The sequence below is a fragment of the Triticum urartu genome, chromosome 6A (genome assembly GCF_056163025.1).
Source record: "Triticum urartu cultivar PI428250 chromosome 6A, HENAU_Tu73, whole genome shotgun sequence".
NCBI classification, from domain to species: domain Eukaryota; kingdom Viridiplantae; phylum Streptophyta; class Magnoliopsida; order Poales; family Poaceae; genus Triticum; species Triticum urartu.
This window is the reverse complement of record NC_141878.1, coordinates 290,909,045-290,926,522: the sequence shown is the minus strand read 5'-3', so window position 1 is coordinate 290,926,522 and position 17,478 is coordinate 290,909,045. Positions and strand designations below refer to the sequence as shown.

The following is a 17,478-nucleotide window of genomic DNA, read 5'->3' as shown; positions in this document are numbered from 1 at the left end:
TTATTTGGTGTTGTAGATGTTGATAGGTGTTCTTTGGACCTGGTCAATATGATTCAAACTCATTAGAACAGAATTCCATCCCTATTCCAATTTTATTCACCTATGAAGCTAGATACCTACTAGAATGAAGATTGGAAAGTCATGGAAGTCATCAATGCAAGCGAAAGAAGGAAAGAGGTAAAGGCCGAAGATTGGAAGAAGGGAGGATTTATGTCATGATACCATAAATAAATATTTGGGCTATCCGTCGTTCATCGGATTGAGACGAGAAAGCAAATGCAAGGCATTCAATAAGGTAAGCTAGGGTAGGCAGAGAGGCTTCAATAAGGTAAGCTAGGGCTGGCATAGAAGGATAGAAAAGAAATAGAAAGAATCGAATACAAAACCATTGATTTCATGTCATCTTATTAGTGAATATGTGCTAATGTCCTGTTTATGATTAAAAAATACAAAATTCTATAAGATTCTTACTGATGGCTCTACTCTTGTTTTGTTAGGACAAGCCTTTGACCTAACCGGCTGTTATAGAACATATTACAATATCAAAGCAAATTATAGAGTATTTTGTTTTGTTACAGAGCCTTAAACATTTGCTCTTTTTCTGTTGCAACTACAAGCTGTTTCTTAGTCAAGAAAATACAAGCTGTTTCAGAATTCCCATGATAGTCTAACAATCATATGTAGTAACAGAAAAGTCCGCAAAGTTAAAGAACGGCGAGAAGGCTAAATAGATTACCTTCTGTATATCTGCACCTCTAGAACACACAGCAATACTGTAGAGAGACCCACCAACACTAGCTGATGGCACGTCAAATACTTGCCGGCTTGCCATGCTGCAATATCAAATATTTTACCCATGTAAATAATAAAAAGGTGAAAATGTTCCTGAAAAAATAATAAGGGTGCTATTTTGAGCAACAATGCCATTATAGGACCAAAAGCTTACATTTATAATATTATCTTCTAACTTTACCAAAACAAAATTGGAGAAAAATACTAAAATCGAGGAAATACAATCCTGCCTGCCTCTACAATTCCTTCGGAACTTCTCTTAAAATCTCATTCCACTTAAGAAGTACTCCCTCCGCTCGTAAATATAAGTCTTTCTAGACATTTCAAATGGACTACAACATACGGATGTATGTAGACATATTTTAGAGTGTAGATTCAATCATTTTGCTCCGTATATAGTCCCTTGTTGAAATCTCTAAAAATACTTATATTTGGGAACGGAGGGAGTACAACAACAATACAATATTTGCTACTCATTTATCGGAAAGGCCAACACCAACAAATACACATCCATTCTACTATGCTAAAAATATACGGAATATCATGCATTTGTTTGTCAGTGTGAGGATAAACTAGGAAAAGATATTACGCAGCTACAACACCTTTGGTAATTTTGGGATAATTCTGACTCCAAGATATACAGATACATCCCAGATAATACAACATGACATATTTTAGAGTGTAGACATATTTTAGAGTGTACATACAACATACGGATGTATGTAGACATATTTTAGAGTGTAGATTCACTCATTTTGCTCCGTATGTAGTCCCTTGTTGAAATCTCTAAAAATACTTATATTTGGGAATGGAGGGAGTACAACAACAATACAATATTTGCTACTCATTTATCGGAAAGGCCAACACCAACAAATACACATCCATTCTACTATGCTAAAAATATACGGAATATCATGCATTTGTTTGTCAGTGTGAGGACAAACTAGGAAAAGATATTACGCACCTACAACACCTTTGGTAATTTTGGGATAATTCTGACTCCAAGATATACAGATACATCCCAGATAATACAACATAACAGGTATGCCACTCAGCTAGTGAATAGCCAAGACCCTTTTCATCACCAAAAAATAAACAAAAGCCATGTTAATTGAGTGAATAAATCCATTGTAGCAGAACACTGAACTAAAACAGAAAGGGGTAACTTCATACCCTCCAAACCAAAGTTCTAGCATCACCAGTTAGATCAGCAGGATGCCAAGGCGCCAGATTACCATTTTCATAGCTGCTCGATTCTTCATTATTGTTCCCCTTCAACTGGTAAACCACACCAAGCAGCTCGACAATTTTGCAGTACCTTTTTGGTGAGAAGTGGATATCCAGATTGGGTACTTGAAAAGAAACACGGGTCGATGGATAACTCGGATGTGGAACTTTGATCTTCATGCATACAGAATTCATCAGGGAATGCATTTATATTAGCTTCATAGAAAATTAGTGAATGACTAAAGACTGCATTAATATTGGAACAGCCATGTACACCTAAATATCAAGAAAGTCTCTACACGTGTCACAAGAAAACGAATGAATGAGGTAGAAATTGGTAATGGGACAAAGGACACACTCCTTAGCTGCATCACGCCCAAATCCAGGGAAGGTGCGGTAGGACTTGTAAGGTCTTGTGGGGACGGATCTTCTCTTTTATAATAGTTTATTTCTTGCCAAGGAAATATAGATGTTCCTAGTCCCACATATAGAGCTGCCCCTAGCAAACTCAATCTAAACTAACATAATTTTAGCAAACCACCTAATTTATTTATTGCGAACAAATCAACTAACTTCTGAAAAGCGAGCTAAGATAACTTTGCTTATCTAAGCCATAGCCCAATGTTGGTGCGCAAGGTTTCCTGTACCCCCATTTGAGTGCATGATACCTGTTGTCTAGCAGCGCTTCTTGGCAAATATCTTTTTAAGTACCCAAAGAATTCATTGCCGCCATCTTCAATTTGAAAAGCAAGTAATAGGTTTAGTCCGGCAATTACTCGCATTACTCATGTAACCACCACTTAACGAGGGCAAATGGGTGTTTACAAAGTTATGTCATCTCTAATGTACCACCTAAACAAACTTCATAAACTCAGTTGTCAGTTTCAATAAACTCATCTACAAATTCTAAGACAATCTGATGAAAGAACCGCAGTGCGTTAACAAAAGATAGCTCCATTTAAATAGAATAAAGAAATCATGTCATTCGCCACCTACATTGGTTCCCACATTTCAAGTCAACAGATCATTAATTGGGACAGCGTAAGATTGAAAAAACTGGAATTATTGGGTCTACCAAATTGTTAACTACTCAAAACAAAAGGACTGACATCTATGTTACCTGGTCAATTATCACTGACATTCCGCAGCGATCAAGAAGAGAACAGAACTGATTAGCATCAGCAGTAGGACCTGGGAGCACACTGTGAGACAGATTTTCTGGTGCGGAATATATGCCTTCAGCTACATCACAAACAAGAAAAGCAGCCATATCCCTGCCGGCAATATAAAAGCGTGAATACAAACTCTGTCTTTCTTCATCCCGTGTTCCATCCTACAATTCAACATAACAGTTCATAAAAACCAGCAGAAGAGTGTGCTATATTCAAGTACTGAAGCTCAAACTTACTCTTGTATGCAATGTAAAATGACCAAGATCCAGGACAAATTGCTCACTGCCGATTAAGGGAATCCTGACTTTCGGTGCATCCAAATCGATCTCAAGTCCAAATCTAGAAATATCACAGGAAATGATGAGCAAAAGATAAAAAAGAATAACAAATTTAGGTGCCCCCTCCTTTCCCTCGCAAGCCACACAAGTCGTCGCCCTCACATCGCCCCATGCACCTAGACCAAACCACATACTCCGCTCGGTGGCTCTCGCATGGCCCATGCACTCTGATGGATTATGGTAATTACTATGATTGATCCATCCTTGGCCACGCTTGACCAATCTGAGAGCTGGGAGCTGTTCATCTATTGGAGAGACCAAACTGCAGGGTCAATTCCCCCCTTCTGCTCTCTTCTCCTCACCGAATTGACGCGAGAACTGAGTTCTATATTAAAATTCCGTCCTCGTACAAGTATTTGCCACCTCCATGGACTGCCGAGCTCCGCCAGCTCGGGCGCGTCCTCGGTGCCGATGTCCACGGCATCGTTTTTAAGGCGTCCCGCCTTGGACGCTTAGGCTGCAAAGCGCTCTGGCAGCGCCTTGCAATTATGCCCGCTTTAGGCACTGAGGTGCCGCCTAGGCGTCAAGGCGCTTGGGCGTCGCTTAGGCGTCAGGGCGGTGGATGCTTGCTTTCGGTCGCCTTACCGCCTTAAAAACATTGGCCTCGCCACCGAGCTACGCCACCTCCTCGCCCTGCCTCATCAATGGACCGGAGGGTGGACAATGAGCCCTGCCTCACTGTACTGTCCAAAGATGCCCCTACCGCGCTCAATTTTTCACCTCCAACCACACTCGGGAACATGCGAGAACTCCAGGGATTTCTAGGAAGACGACGGGAAAAGATATGTTGCATGCATGCAGTTACTCGTACGCGAGGATAGAGAGATGAGCGAAAAGATTTGGGGTAGTTTGGGGAGAAAGGGTGGTAAACCGCAGCATGCGCCCTTATCCAACGGAAGTAACACAAAAAAGATAAACCTTAAGCATAGGAACGGAGGGAGTATTATAATGTAATTACGACTGAGCACGGCAACAAGGCAACACATGTACCTGCTCTGCTCTTCCAGTACCATCTGAAGCTGCTCCTGAGCCCTACGTGTAACCTGCTCTAATTTAATCTGCAGTTCAAAAGGTTGAAGCAATCGTTACAACTTCACCTACCACTATATCCAAATAGTAAGGAGAAAACATCTAACAAAATATTACTACTGCATAACTGGGTCACAAGGACATATGAACTTACTTGCAGAGCGGTGGCTGTCTCCATTGCCACTGTTGGGCTGACAGCATTGCTCCGTTTGATGAACTCCAGAAACCGTTCGTAACTCCCCTTCAAAACCTACCAAACAATTGAAATTCGATCGGGTTACAAATCAAAGGCAAATCAACAGCCAGAAAGAAAGCAGGGCTTTCAAACAACTACCAGCCACAAAGTCCAGAAATAACTTTTTTTTTCTCCAAAACACAAGAGAGCTCCATATCATTGCATTAAGAATAACTGTAGAAGAACAACCCCACACACTAACACAGACAGCACCAAATTACATATGAGCCAGCAACAACAACGACAACCAAAGCTACTAAACTAAGACAGTTGACAGTAGGGATGTAAACGGCGTCCCGTTTAAGCCTGTTTAAGTCCAATTATCGGTCTAACAGTTCAAAAAAGATTTTTTTTTCTGAGGAAAATGAACAATCGAGCTAACCAAACGGTCCTGCGGTGCCTTTTATTGCGCCATTTACATCCCTAGTTGACAGCAACCTCAGCCTGCACCAACTTCTGGGCTCTCCCTGGAGAAGACAGCTGCTCAAGACATGTTCAATGAACTCCTCCTTGTCGATCGCATAGTAGACAAGAGCTCGGGTGAGATAAACCCCTACGAGCAAGTCTGTCCACAGTCCAAGTGCCTATTAGTCCTATGCCACCTATTATGTCCTCAAATACCTACGTACAATCATTTCGGTGCTGCCATTCTACCACATGTTACCACTTGATATCCCTCTTTGACTCATCACGGCATCGGCAAATGCGGCAAAGCATATTTCTTGTAACGCACAACAACAATCTATGGCGGGCACTGTCAGGAACCGAGTCGGTCTACTGAACTAAACGCAAGAATTGCAGAGTTTAAGAGTAAATCGAAGCAAACTTGCTAGAGTTTCGAGATGAGAAGTGCTGTAGCACGCCACGGCGGCTAGGGTTACAACCCAATTAACAAAACATTAGCCCAAATGAAAGAGGAAAGGGGCTTTATAGCCATTACAGCAAAGGAGCATGTGAAAAGCAAAACAGAAAAGGAAGAGTGGTTGCCGGACGTTGAACAGCGAGGCGGCAACTTCCGAGAGGCGTCCGATGCGAGATCAAGGGCTGAGAGCGAATCACACTTGGCGAACCGGTAAATTGACAGGAAAGCCGTTGGATTCGAGATGAACGACCAGCACTGGATCTGAAACGCAGAAACAGGTGTACTGTCAACTTCTTCAGGTAAATTCAGCTTATGGCCTGACAGGCACTGCCTGATCACTTGGGCCAAAAGGGGGTCTTGGCATCCTAGGGTTGCATTTGTTTGACCTTAGCTTATGTTTTTGCCCCTAGAAATAGAAGCACCAACAAACACCCAAAAGCTGATAGTCGCTACCAAACTGGAAGCACTGGATGCACCCCCTATCAGCAGACCACCCCTGTTGTTGGAAATATAATTACAGGGAAACTAACACTGGATATATATATAAATCCCAAACCACAAATCTCTCCTCTCCCCAGCCTCACTCCTCACTCTCCATTCTCCATCCATCGGACAACACAAGGAGACGGGAACTAGGGTTTCCACACACAGCTAGTAAATAACACATAATTTCGTGAGCATTCAAATAAAATTTCAGCTCTTTTCGACAAGGCACGAAGGAAGGCGAAAGGGACATCTATAATATGGCCAAGATCCGAGAGAGGAAGACGAGGGATATTAGGCAAGTCAAATGCATCAAGGACAGAGAAGACCAACTCCTAGTGAAGGACGAGGAGATTAAGCATAGATGGCGGGAGTACTTCGACAAGCTGTTCAATGGGGAGAATGAGAGTTCTACCATTGAACTGGACGACTCCTTTGATGAGACCAACATGCGTTTTGTGCGGCGAATCCAGGAGTCTGAAGTCAAGGAGGCTTTAAAAAGGATGAAAGGACGCAAGGCGATGGGCCCTGATTGTATCCCCATTGAGGTGTGGAAAGGCCTCGGGGACATAGCGATAGTATGGCTAACCAAGATTTTCAACCTCATTTTTCGGGCAAACAAGATGCCAAAAGAATGGAGACGGAGCATATTAGTACCAATCTTCAAGAACAAGGGGGATGTGCAGAGTTGTACTGATTACCGTGGAATTAAGCTGATGAGCCATACAATGAAGCTATGGGAGAGAGTCATTGAGCACCGCTTAAGAAGAATGACAAGCGTGACCAAAAATCAGTTTGGTTTCATGCCTGGGAGGTCGACCATGGAAGCCATTTTCTTAGTACGACAACTTATGGAAAGATATAGGAAGCAAAAGGACTTGTATATGGTGTTCATTGACTTGGAGAAGGCCTATGATAAGATACCGCGGAATATCATGTGGTGGGCCTTGGAGAAACACAAAGTCCCAGCAAAGTACATTACCCTCATCAAGGACATGTACGATAATGTTGTGACAAGTGTTCGAACAAGTGATGTTGATCAGGGGTCAGGTTTGAGCCCTTATCTTTTTGCCTTGGTGATGGATGAGGTCACAAGGGATATACAAGGAGATATCCCATGGTGTATGCTCTTTGCGGATGATGTGGTGCTAGTTGACGACAGTTGGACGGGGGTAAATAGGAAGTTCGAGTTATGGAGACAAACCTTGGAATCGAAAGGGTTTAGGCTTAGTAGAACTAAAACCGAGTACATGATGTGTTCAGTACTACTAGGTGTGAGGAGGAGGTTAGCCTTGATGGGCAGGTGGTGCCTCAGAAGGACACCTTACGATATTTGGGGTCAATGCTGCAGGAGGATGGGGATATTGATGAAGATGTGAACCATCGAATCAAAGCCGGATGGATGAAGTGGCACCAAGCTTCTAGCATTCTCTGTGACAAGAGACTGCCACAAAAGCTAAGGCCTCCTTTGGTTCGGAGGAATTTCATAGGAATCCTAGAGGATAGGATTCTTATAGGATTTTTTCCTTTAGAGCCCTTTGGTTCATAGGAATAGATTCCTATTCCTACATAGGATTGGTTCCTATCCTCCACATTTCATAGGAAAATAAAAATGAGCCTAGACTCAATGGAAAAATTCCTTTGGTATCAACCAAATGACATCTCGTTTCCTATTCCTACTCATAGGATTTGAGATACATGCCATCTCATTTCCTACAAAATTCCTATTCCTACGATAATCCTATCCTATGAACCAAAAGAGGCCTAAAAGGCAAGTTCTACAGGACGGCAGTTCGACCCCCAATGTTGTATGGCGCTGAGTGTGGCCCACTAAAAGGCGATATGTTCAACAGTTAGGTGTGGCGGAGATGCGTAGTTGAGATGGATGTGTGGCCACACGAGGAAGGATCGAGTCCAGAATGATGATATACGAGATAGAGTTGGGGTAGCACCAATTGAAGAGATGCTTGTCCAACATCGTCTGAGATGGTTTGGGCATATTCAGCGCACCTCCAGAAGCTCCAGTACATAGCGGACGGCTAAAGCGTGCGGAGAATGTCAAGAGAGGTCGGGGTAGACCTAATTTGACATGGGAGGAGTCCGTTAAGAGAGACCTGGAGGATTGGAGTATCACCAAAGAACTAGCTAAGGACAGGGGTGCGTGGAAGCTTGCTATCCATGTGCCAGAGACATGAGTTGGTCGCGAGATCTTATGGGTTTCACCTATAGCCTACCCCAACTTGTTTGGGACTAAAGGCTTTGTTGTTGTTGTTGTTGTTGTTGTTGTTGTTGTTGTTGTTGCAGAAAAATGGAAAATGACATTCTATTGGGTTGAAGCTGGCTATAACCGCTGAGTTTCAGTTTTCGAGTCAAGACAGTCCAAGGGTTCGTGCCTACCAAGAACTTTTGTACCTTATATTAGGCTAGCTAAATGTATACAATGTGGATGCTCTCCCCTGAAAGGAAGCACATGGTAATAGGTGCACCTGCACAAAGCTGAGATCTAGAGCTTACTCAAAACCTTACCATGACTTCACAAGGGACGATGATAAAGAGGTGGGTCTACTTTCAGAAATATTCAAAAACATAAGTTCATATATGTACCGTAACATAGCATGGAGATATCTTTGCCACAAACTGCCAATCCAAATCCATGCCAATAGGTGCGCGCACAAAACTGACATCTAGAGCATTAGTCTTCCCCTCACAGACGACGCTCTGCAAAAAGTAACCAACAAGGTGTCACTGCAGGGCATATATCATAGATGTTCGAATAAAGAGGTTCATCCAACATAATAAGGACTATGTGATGTCATGCAAAGTAAAAGCATATATCATTAATGAAAGCCAATGACGTACAAGCTGATGAGTAAATGAGTAAAATTAAGAACCACAAAAGCCTGTGATGTGACAAGAATTTGCAATTGTCTGACAGATAGCAGCCCAGCACCTCACATGAGATAGAGCATTGTGTCAAATTGTAGTTTGCACTTAAACAGGCTGTTACATGGGGAGCCACATATGGTCTGCAGGCCCCCGCCTGGCAGCACCACTCCCTGATCTGGCCCAAAATGGCTAGGATTCCTTTATTACTAAACTGCCTCATTAGGTTCGAATTCCTATTAGGTGCGGCCGTGCAGAGTCCATATTAGAATCAGTTTGAGAGTCCATACGGTATCTCCTTTGAGTCGGCTTGTCAGCCAAGATACCCCTCCTATATAAGGCCTAGGGTAGTTAGAGTTTGATATGCACTGACCTCAGCAAGAGAACCTTCAGGGGATGACAGACCACAATATCTTAAAGTTACATCACATCGAGTACTCTTCGGATACAAACTGGTGACCACTTGAAGCTGCTCAAATCTACCACACATAACCTCTGTGTGACCAATATTGATGATCCTTGCAGCAGCTTGGCCAATAGACACATCCACCAAGAAGCGGATTGTGTTTGGTGAGACCTTTTCAACAGGAAATGATAGTTCATCATCCGGTTGGTAACTTAGCAATTTATTTATAGCCTGCCACTCTTCTTTAGTTAGCTGCTCCTCATCCAACTGTGGTTCTAATCCGCCGCCTTCTTCAGAAGGCAACCCAGCCGAGTTCCTAGAACAAGAAAAAAGGCATACTTGAGATGTGAGGACGATATTGATTATTATTTTTGCATTCAATAGTACAGATCTGAATTAACTCATGCTAACAATAGGAATATTGATCCTCTATATCATCCAGCTGTTTTGATTTCATCTTCCAACAAAAGTAGGTTGCAACTAGGCCTTGATACCAAGCACAAACTAAAGAAAGGCAATGCCAGCCAATAACACAAGCTCCAACGAGTTTAAAACTAGTTTATATATATATGGATATTCTTCTGTTCACAGAGTTGGAAGAGCAAGATTGTCAGATGAACAGTGGTTGAGGAACAAGATATGCTTGGGTGTGTGATTAACTTTATTCCTACCAACACAATTAAACAAGACGCAATGCTTTTGCGTTTTCTTGGAAAAATGTGAATGCGATGAAAAATATGAATGCGATGAAAGGATATAAAAAAATAGCAGCAACGGCACAGCATCTCCTCCGCCTTGTTGTAAACAGCCCTTAGGGGTAAGTAATACTCCCTCCGTTTCTAAATATAAGCCTTTTTAGAGATTTCAATACGGACTACTTACGGATGTATATAGACATATTTTAGAGTGTAGATTCACTCATTTTGCTCTGTACGTAGTCCATATTGAAATTTCTAAAAAGGCTTGTATTTAGGAACGGAGGGAGTATTATTTAATAGTAAAGGACTCAAGGACATGCCCAAACCCTAGACCAATAGGAGAAGACCATTATTTTCACCCTTAAGATAAGAAAAACAAACACTTTTTATATTAAAAGAAAGGGGAGCGACGGTTGGAGAGATGATGCAGAAGACCTGCAAACCATTACAGAAGAAAAAATACAAGATGCCATAAAAAAGATGTGTTTGTTAGTACTTGGTAGTGACTACTAGCTAGCGTGGTTTTTAAGGTGTTCATAAAGCCACACTTAAGCGGTAAGGCACACCCCTGGCACTTTTTCTGCCTCAAGCGCTTAAGCGCACTGGGGGTTGACCACCTTTAGACGGCTTACCACCTTAAAAACCTTGCTACCTAGCATCTCAAAATCAGAAGCAACGAATATTAATGGATTTGATTAACTAGTGTCAATTTGTTTTACGGACCATCCAAAAGGCCACCATCTTCTCTTTGAGGAGCCCTTCTTATGCAATGTTTCCTTAGATTTCACGGTTTCAACTTTAGCATGACCCAGCAACCTGAAAATACATAATATTATAACCAAGTGAACATCAATTCAAACTAAGGACAAACTAACATAGAACCTCAGTAGATACTGCACTAGCACACCTCCAAAGTATAATAACTTTTGAGTCTAGAATTTTCTCAATCTGCCGAATTTCATAAATATCAACACTAGGTGCTTGCTGCAGTAGGGTGGCATAAAGTTGAACATAACGACGACGAAGCTGGCACAGATATCTAGTTCTCTCCCATGAGAACCAATAGCTGGGAACAGAAGAGAAATAAACTTCAGAATGACAATTCAACTTTATAGAAAGCTTAAACAAAAATTGCATCAAAACATATTAACATCCGAGTTATTGTGCATAATAGATGTATTGCCTTGATGTCCATGACCAAAACATATGCATTTATCACATAATATGCGCATTGCATAAAGGAAGTGATCTATGTATTGTGTTGAGTCATCTGTGTGTATCTCATTTGATAGTCCACACAGCTAAGTACTTCATTGTGCAGAATAGAGGAATTGATCTTCTGTAATAATAAAATGCAAATCCATCTCAATTTGTGAAAAATCCAATCCATATCTCAAGAGTTTAGTGGCATAAGAGATATAGGCTCTGTTTTTTCACTTCTTCCTTTGCACATACAAAATCTCATGGTATCAGGGAAAATGTATGTAGAACTTATAAGAGTAACATATACCATAATTTCTTTTGTCGCAGACCAGCCAGCACAGCATAACGCCACCAAGCACGACAATCCTCTTTAACAGGCATAATAGGCCGTAAGTGAGAAACATCAACACGTGTCCTGAATCTTGAAAATGTTTCCAACAGTTTAATGCAATCATAATACTGGGCCTGGTACAGTAACAGATTACAAGTGATAAGTAACTTGCCAACACCATAGTTGAAACATATCAATGAAGCATAAATGAAGGGTTACCTCAGTAACTGTTAAAGAAACATCACTTAGGACAAGTGATGCTTTCTCTAGAGGATTGTTCAGGTCCCCTCTTTCCCGCTGTCCAAGTCGATTATATTTAAGGGTTCCATTTATAGGGGAAACCAAATATCTCCGATTCATCGCCCAAATAGAATTGCCAGGACGATCATCGATGCCATCTTGAAATACCTGTGAAGGATCATTAGAGAAAAGAAGAAACAAATAGGAACCGAGGAAAGGTTGTGCTCTAATATAAAAAAGGAACAACCTCGCTCCATTCACCAGGATTAAGATCCTCCCATTTCTTGGGGAGCTTCCAAGGATTGCTGTCAGAATCGTGGTAGATGGCTAACATATGCAGTTCGACCGACTAAAAGATGGACCAAATAGAGTGAAAATTAATGTCACAAGAATATAATTGTCTGAACTACTAAGACAATAATAAAATAAAAGCAACCAACCAAATAGGTAATAACTTTGTAGGATGTCACGTTATCTTATACTAGTGTCAAAAACGTTCTTATATTATGGGACGGAGGGAGTATAAATCAACTGATTAAATCATTCCTAAATAGTTGCAACCTACTACCTATATTTCCTAGCCATGCAGCTATGCCACACAGCAAGTCTTGCATGTCAGTGATAAGTTACATCTTTTGCATTAATCTATCCATGCAACCATGCCACATCAGCAAGTCATGCATGTTAGTCATAAGTTTTTTTTTTGTTATCATGGACGGTATATGTGTTGGACGCTTGGAGCATACCTTCAGTCCAGAAGTATCTTTTTAAACACCATTTCGTTACATACTTCGTATGTTTTACTGTTTTTATTTAAATATAAATTGAGAACACTCCTGTGTTTGCTTTTTGCAGTAGTTTTAATTGTTTTTAACACACCAATTTATACATTTCTATTAACAAGTTCCTGCAGGAACGCGCAGCGTATCATCTAGTTGTGTGAAAAAGTATGTCAAAATAAGCGCACAGAAATGACAGCCACCTGTTAGCTGTAGAAGTACCACAGTGATGACACACTCGTAACAACAAAAAATTGTGCGCGAGCACCATAACAATGATAATGAATTAAAGCTCGTGAAGGACAATCCAGATCTAGTCTCAACAATCACCATACTATAGACCTTGCAACACAGTGTATAACGAGATTCCAAGATTTAAAGAAGATAAACTCTCCGATGTAAATTTGTTCTAACCTTCCGCAGCTTATCTAATGCTACACCTGCATCAAACGTCTCATTACCATCCTCATCAACTGTAACAGCTGCAAGTTTTGATAAAGTGAAACCAGAAGCAAATGGATGCCCAGCATTGCTGAAGGAAGAAACACATAAACTATTAATAAAAAAAGAATACATCCAGAACAACAAAAACTAAAATAATTGTCACTGATTTAGCAAACCTGACAGAATCTTCATATCTGATGTGTACGTTGCTGATGGTGACTTTAAGATTTCCAATTATTGTAGATATTAAATTGTATAGCCATGAATTTCCACCTGGTATCTGCAGCATGCAAGGACAACTATCAAAAATCAAGCAACAAAGATATACGGAATCTGTACAAAACAATAGGACAGATAAATGTCAGTAATCGCATTTCATGTTCAAGAGAAAAATGTAACAAACAAATCGGCAACACTTCTATTCTCTAAAATGGCGTCCTTTCATGATCTAAATGTTATTAGGTGGTCGTGCAGTCGCCTGCCGGCAAGTCATTGACAGACTTAGCACATAGTCCATTGAGATAAGATGCTCCGACCGATGCAACACCTCCAGAGAAAGAACTATTATATAAAGTCCTCATACCGATCATACACTCTGATGCAACGTTCCAACTGTGAGAAGGAAAAAAAACATCCATCCTCGACATCTAAAACTGGGGTGACAATATGCTTCAAGATGTTACACTAATATGATTTATTGCAAATTGTTGTAACCGTTCGCTATTAGAGAACATCTCTTGTGTAACATTGTTGAACCGGTATGGGCCCTAGCCCATCAAGATCTGTCTCTTGGGCCCAAGCCCATGAGAGGTGCTGACCTAGAAGAGGAGCCCCTCTTCCCTTCTCCCGTGTGAGCCGCTACATCTGAGACACACACTCACGCAGGAAACAAGACAGGAAGCGAGGCTGCTGTCTGTAGGTACCCATCTCCCGATTCAACATGGTATCGAGCCAGGCGACGACGGTGACGGCGTAGTCCCTCGCCGGAGAGGCGGCGGTGGGGCCCAGCGGGGTCAGGCGAGAAAGGAGGCTGCGTGCGTGCGCGGGGCGGCGGGTCTGCTGTGGTGCGTGCGGCGGCGGCGCGGCTGGGCTCGAGGAGCTGCGACGCGGCCGGGAAGGTGCTGCTTCCTCTTGTCCTGCTTCGCGTCCCTGGGGTGGCTAGCTGCAGAGGGGGCGGCCGAGGAAGGCTGCTGCGGGCTGTGCAGGCGGCTGCGGCAAGAAGAGGAGGAGGAAGAAGGCAGCGGCGGATTTGGGCTGTGTGCGAGTCAGGCTGCGGTGGGGAGCTGCTGCTGTTGGTGCTGCTGAACAGAAGAGGAACTGCAGCTGCTGCTGCTGCCTTGTGTTGTTCCTGGAAGCTTGCTGAGCTGCTGGTGCTTGTGCGGCTGGTTCTTGGTGCTGCGGCAGAGGAAGAAAGAAGTGCAGCCTGCTGGACTGCTCATTCTGGAACAGGAAGAGGCTGGGCTGGACCACTTGTGTGCTTTACAGAGATTTTTTTTTCTCTGTGGACTTGCTGTTGTGAGCTTGGTGTTGTGGTGGTGGTGGTGGTGCTGCTTGGGAAAGAAGACTCTCTGAGGCTGAGTTTTGCTGTTGCTGCTTATCCTGTCAAACGATGGCTGAACCAACTGGTCTTGCCGAGGCTTTGGAGAAGCTCGCTAAGATCCTCGCGGAGTCCAACTCTGGGGCCATCGTTCCTCGACAGGAAGTGGCTCAAAAGCTTGAAATGTCGCTCCTGGACATGAAGCTAGAGGGGGCAACAAATTATTTGAGCTGGTCCAGGAGGGCTTTGTGGGCTGTGGAGCAGAAGGAGCTTGATGGATATTTGTTGGGCACCGTTGTAGAACCAGGGGACAAGCGTAGTGCAGAGGGCAAGAGGTGGAAGGTCATCCACTCTGTACTTATGGTGTGGTTGTTGAACTCTGTGATGCCCTCCATTGGACGCTCTGTGGAGGGGCTATCCTCACCTGCTGAGATATGGAAGATTCTGTCCACTCAATACTCTGGCAAGGGCAATGTCATGCTCATTGCTCAGATTGAGGACAAGATTAGGTTGCTGCGCCAAGATGATGGCATGTCAGTGATGACATACGTGGCAGAACTGCAGGCTCTGTGGGCTGACCAGGATAACTGTGATCCCCTGGAACTCTATGACGCGGCTTCAATCGAGTCAGGGCATAAGTGGATGGCACGCAGGCGTGTGCTGAAATTTTTGGCTGGCCTCAAAGGTTGTTTTGATGGCAGGAAGGCTTCCTTGTTGCACCAACCTAGTCTGCCTACCATTCCCGAGGCTATTGCAGCGATGACTCAAGAGGAGGTGCGCCTATCCCTTGAGCATGCAGACATGAAGGTTGTGCCAGCTTCGACATTTGCAGTCACTGAGCGCATGGAGTGGGGAGATCCCACCAAATGTCATATCTGTGGGGAGGTAGGTCACTGGAAGAGAGAATGTCCAACTCGTGGCAGAGGCAGGGGATATAACAGAGGGGGAACAGGCAGAGGTAGAAGTGCTAGAGGCAGAGGTGGATACTCAGAGACCTCATGGGGCCAGGCTTCTAGAGGCAGAGGTGGCTACTCAGGACACTCAGGGGGTCAGAGGGCTCACATGGCCGTTGCAGGAGACACTGGGACGTCCAAAGGCAAAGATGTAGATGATGTTGTCTATGGAGACTTTGCTCACTGGGCCTCCACTGATGAAGGTAATCCGGAAAGAGCATCTCTTGCTACTAATGAGAGTGCTCCAGAGTGGGTTCTTGACTCTGGAGCATCTAAGCATGTTGCTAGTAACTCCTGTGTGTTCGAGTCTTACACTAAGCATCCTCCCTCTCACACGGGCACTATACAAACGGCTGATGGCACAAAACAACCAGTCATAGGGGTTGGTACAGTCAAGTGTACTCCGACCATTAACCTATCGTCAGTTTTACATGTGCCAGCCTTTCCTGTCAATTTGGTCTCTTTCAGTGCACTCATTGATCAAATGGACTGTCGTGTGATCCTTGACAAGTTTGGTTGCTTGATTCAGGTGCGACAGACGAGCCAGACGGTTGGGACTGGCACCAGGCGTAGGGGGCTCTGGTACATGGACCAGGAGGTGCAGCCGGACTTGGTGTGTGCTGCGACCATGGAGGATAAGGAGAAGCAGGCGATGATCCATCACTGTAGGATGGGGCATGTATCTTTTGATAAGATGAGTAGAATATTTCCGGATGTTATGTGTGGAATAGGCAAAGGCAAGCTGACATGTGATGCTTGTGAATATGCAAAACACACACGGGCCTCATATGTGAGTAAGGGGCTCAGGAGCATATCTCCTTTATGCTTATTCATTCGGATGTATGGACTAGCCCAGTGGTGTCAATGAATGGGAAGAAGTATTTTGCTACCTTTATTGACTGCTATTCTCGCATGACTTGGATTTACTTGATGCGTCACAAGGATGAGGTGTTTAGCTGTTTTCAGAACTTCCATGCTCTTGTAAAGAACCAGTTTCAGGTACAGGTCAAGGTGCTCAGGACGGACAATGGAACGGAGTATGTGAACAACATTTTTGGGGCTTTCATGGCTGACCATGGGATTCTTCATCAAACTTCATGTCCGGACACCCCCCCTCAGAATGGAGTGGCCGAACGAAAGAATCGTCATGTTCTTGAGGTTGCTCGGTCGTTGATGTTTACCATGAATGTGCCTAAGTTCTTGTGGGATGATGCAGTTATGACAGCCACATACTTGATCAACCGGACACCTTCCAGGATACTTGGCATGAAATCTCCGTCTGAGTTGATCGTTGGAGATAATAAGTTTGTTGTTCCGCCAAAGTTGTTTGGCAGTACCTGCTTTGTTCATGATCACCGACCATCTGTTGGCAAGCTTGATCCTCGGGCAGTGAAGTGTGTTTTTTTTGGGATACTCGTCTAGTCAGCAGGGGTATAAATGTTGGTGTCCCTCTGAAAAACGCAGGTTTGGAAGTATGGACGTTACGTTCAGGGAGTCTGAGCCATTCTATGGTGAGCCGACTGATCTCAGTCTGCTGTTTGCAGAGCTTGACCACCTACACCCTGTGCATGATGGTCAAGAGGGGGAGAAGGATGTGTCTCATACTCACGGGGATTCTGTGGACATTAACGCTGATAATGATGTGCACGCTCAAGTTCAACCAATAGTGGGTACAATTCCGGTTAGTACCATCACTGATGATGATGTGCAGGCTCATGTCGAGCCAACTGTCGATACACTTAAGATTGGTGCTCTCCAGGTTCCTGTTCGGGATCGATGGCAGACGAATACCCTGGTGTACTCTCAACGGCAACCACAAGTGCAGGGGGAGCAGCAAGGCAGGGAGGCAAGAGTGCAGGGGGAGCA

At 43.5% G+C, this 17,478-nt stretch overlaps 2 protein-coding genes across 2 annotated transcripts in view; one reads left to right on the top strand and one right to left on the bottom strand.

Annotated features, from left to right (window-relative positions):
- Window positions 1-17,478, bottom strand: part of LOC125512571 (calcium-dependent lipid-binding family protein) — an 86,431-nt gene that overhangs the window by 59,471 nt on the left and 9,482 nt on the right. Inside the window, exons 7-22 of the mRNA XM_048677665.2 lie at window positions 13,299-13,402; window positions 13,093-13,210; window positions 12,147-12,248; window positions 11,879-12,067; window positions 11,636-11,793; window positions 11,033-11,191; window positions 10,849-10,941; window positions 9,395-9,743; window positions 8,743-8,856; window positions 4,713-4,808; window positions 4,520-4,587; window positions 3,428-3,530; window positions 3,140-3,352; window positions 1,966-2,193; window positions 1,757-1,866; window positions 737-833 (exon numbers count right to left, since the gene is read on the bottom strand). Of these exons, the coding sequence (XP_048533622.2) occupies window positions 737-833; window positions 1,757-1,866; window positions 1,966-2,193; window positions 3,140-3,352; window positions 3,428-3,530; window positions 4,520-4,587; window positions 4,713-4,808; window positions 8,743-8,856; window positions 9,395-9,743; window positions 10,849-10,941; window positions 11,033-11,191; window positions 11,636-11,793; window positions 11,879-12,067; window positions 12,147-12,248; window positions 13,093-13,210; window positions 13,299-13,402 (2,301 nt within the window). The remainder of the gene's footprint in view (window positions 1-736; window positions 834-1,756; window positions 1,867-1,965; window positions 2,194-3,139; window positions 3,353-3,427; window positions 3,531-4,519; window positions 4,588-4,712; window positions 4,809-8,742; window positions 8,857-9,394; window positions 9,744-10,848; window positions 10,942-11,032; window positions 11,192-11,635; window positions 11,794-11,878; window positions 12,068-12,146; window positions 12,249-13,092; window positions 13,211-13,298; window positions 13,403-17,478) is intronic.
- Window positions 13,897-16,318, top strand: LOC147965036 (uncharacterized). Its single transcript, XM_087527861.1, has 2 exons — window positions 13,897-15,815; window positions 16,142-16,318. Exons 1-2 carry the CDS (start codon window positions 14,732-14,734, stop codon window positions 16,183-16,185), a joined length of 1,128 nt encoding a protein of 375 aa, XP_087383987.1. The 5' UTR covers window positions 13,897-14,731; the 3' UTR covers window positions 16,186-16,318.

Coding starts and splice junctions, on each gene's coding strand:
- LOC147965036 (XM_087527861.1), top strand. CDS start 14,732: ATGGCTGAACCAACTGGTCTTGCCGAGGCTTTGGAGAAGCTCGCTAAG. Junction 15,816..16,141: donor CTGGGCCTCCACTGATGAAG/GTAATCCGGAAA, acceptor TGCTTGATTCAG/GTGCGACAGACGAGCCAGAC.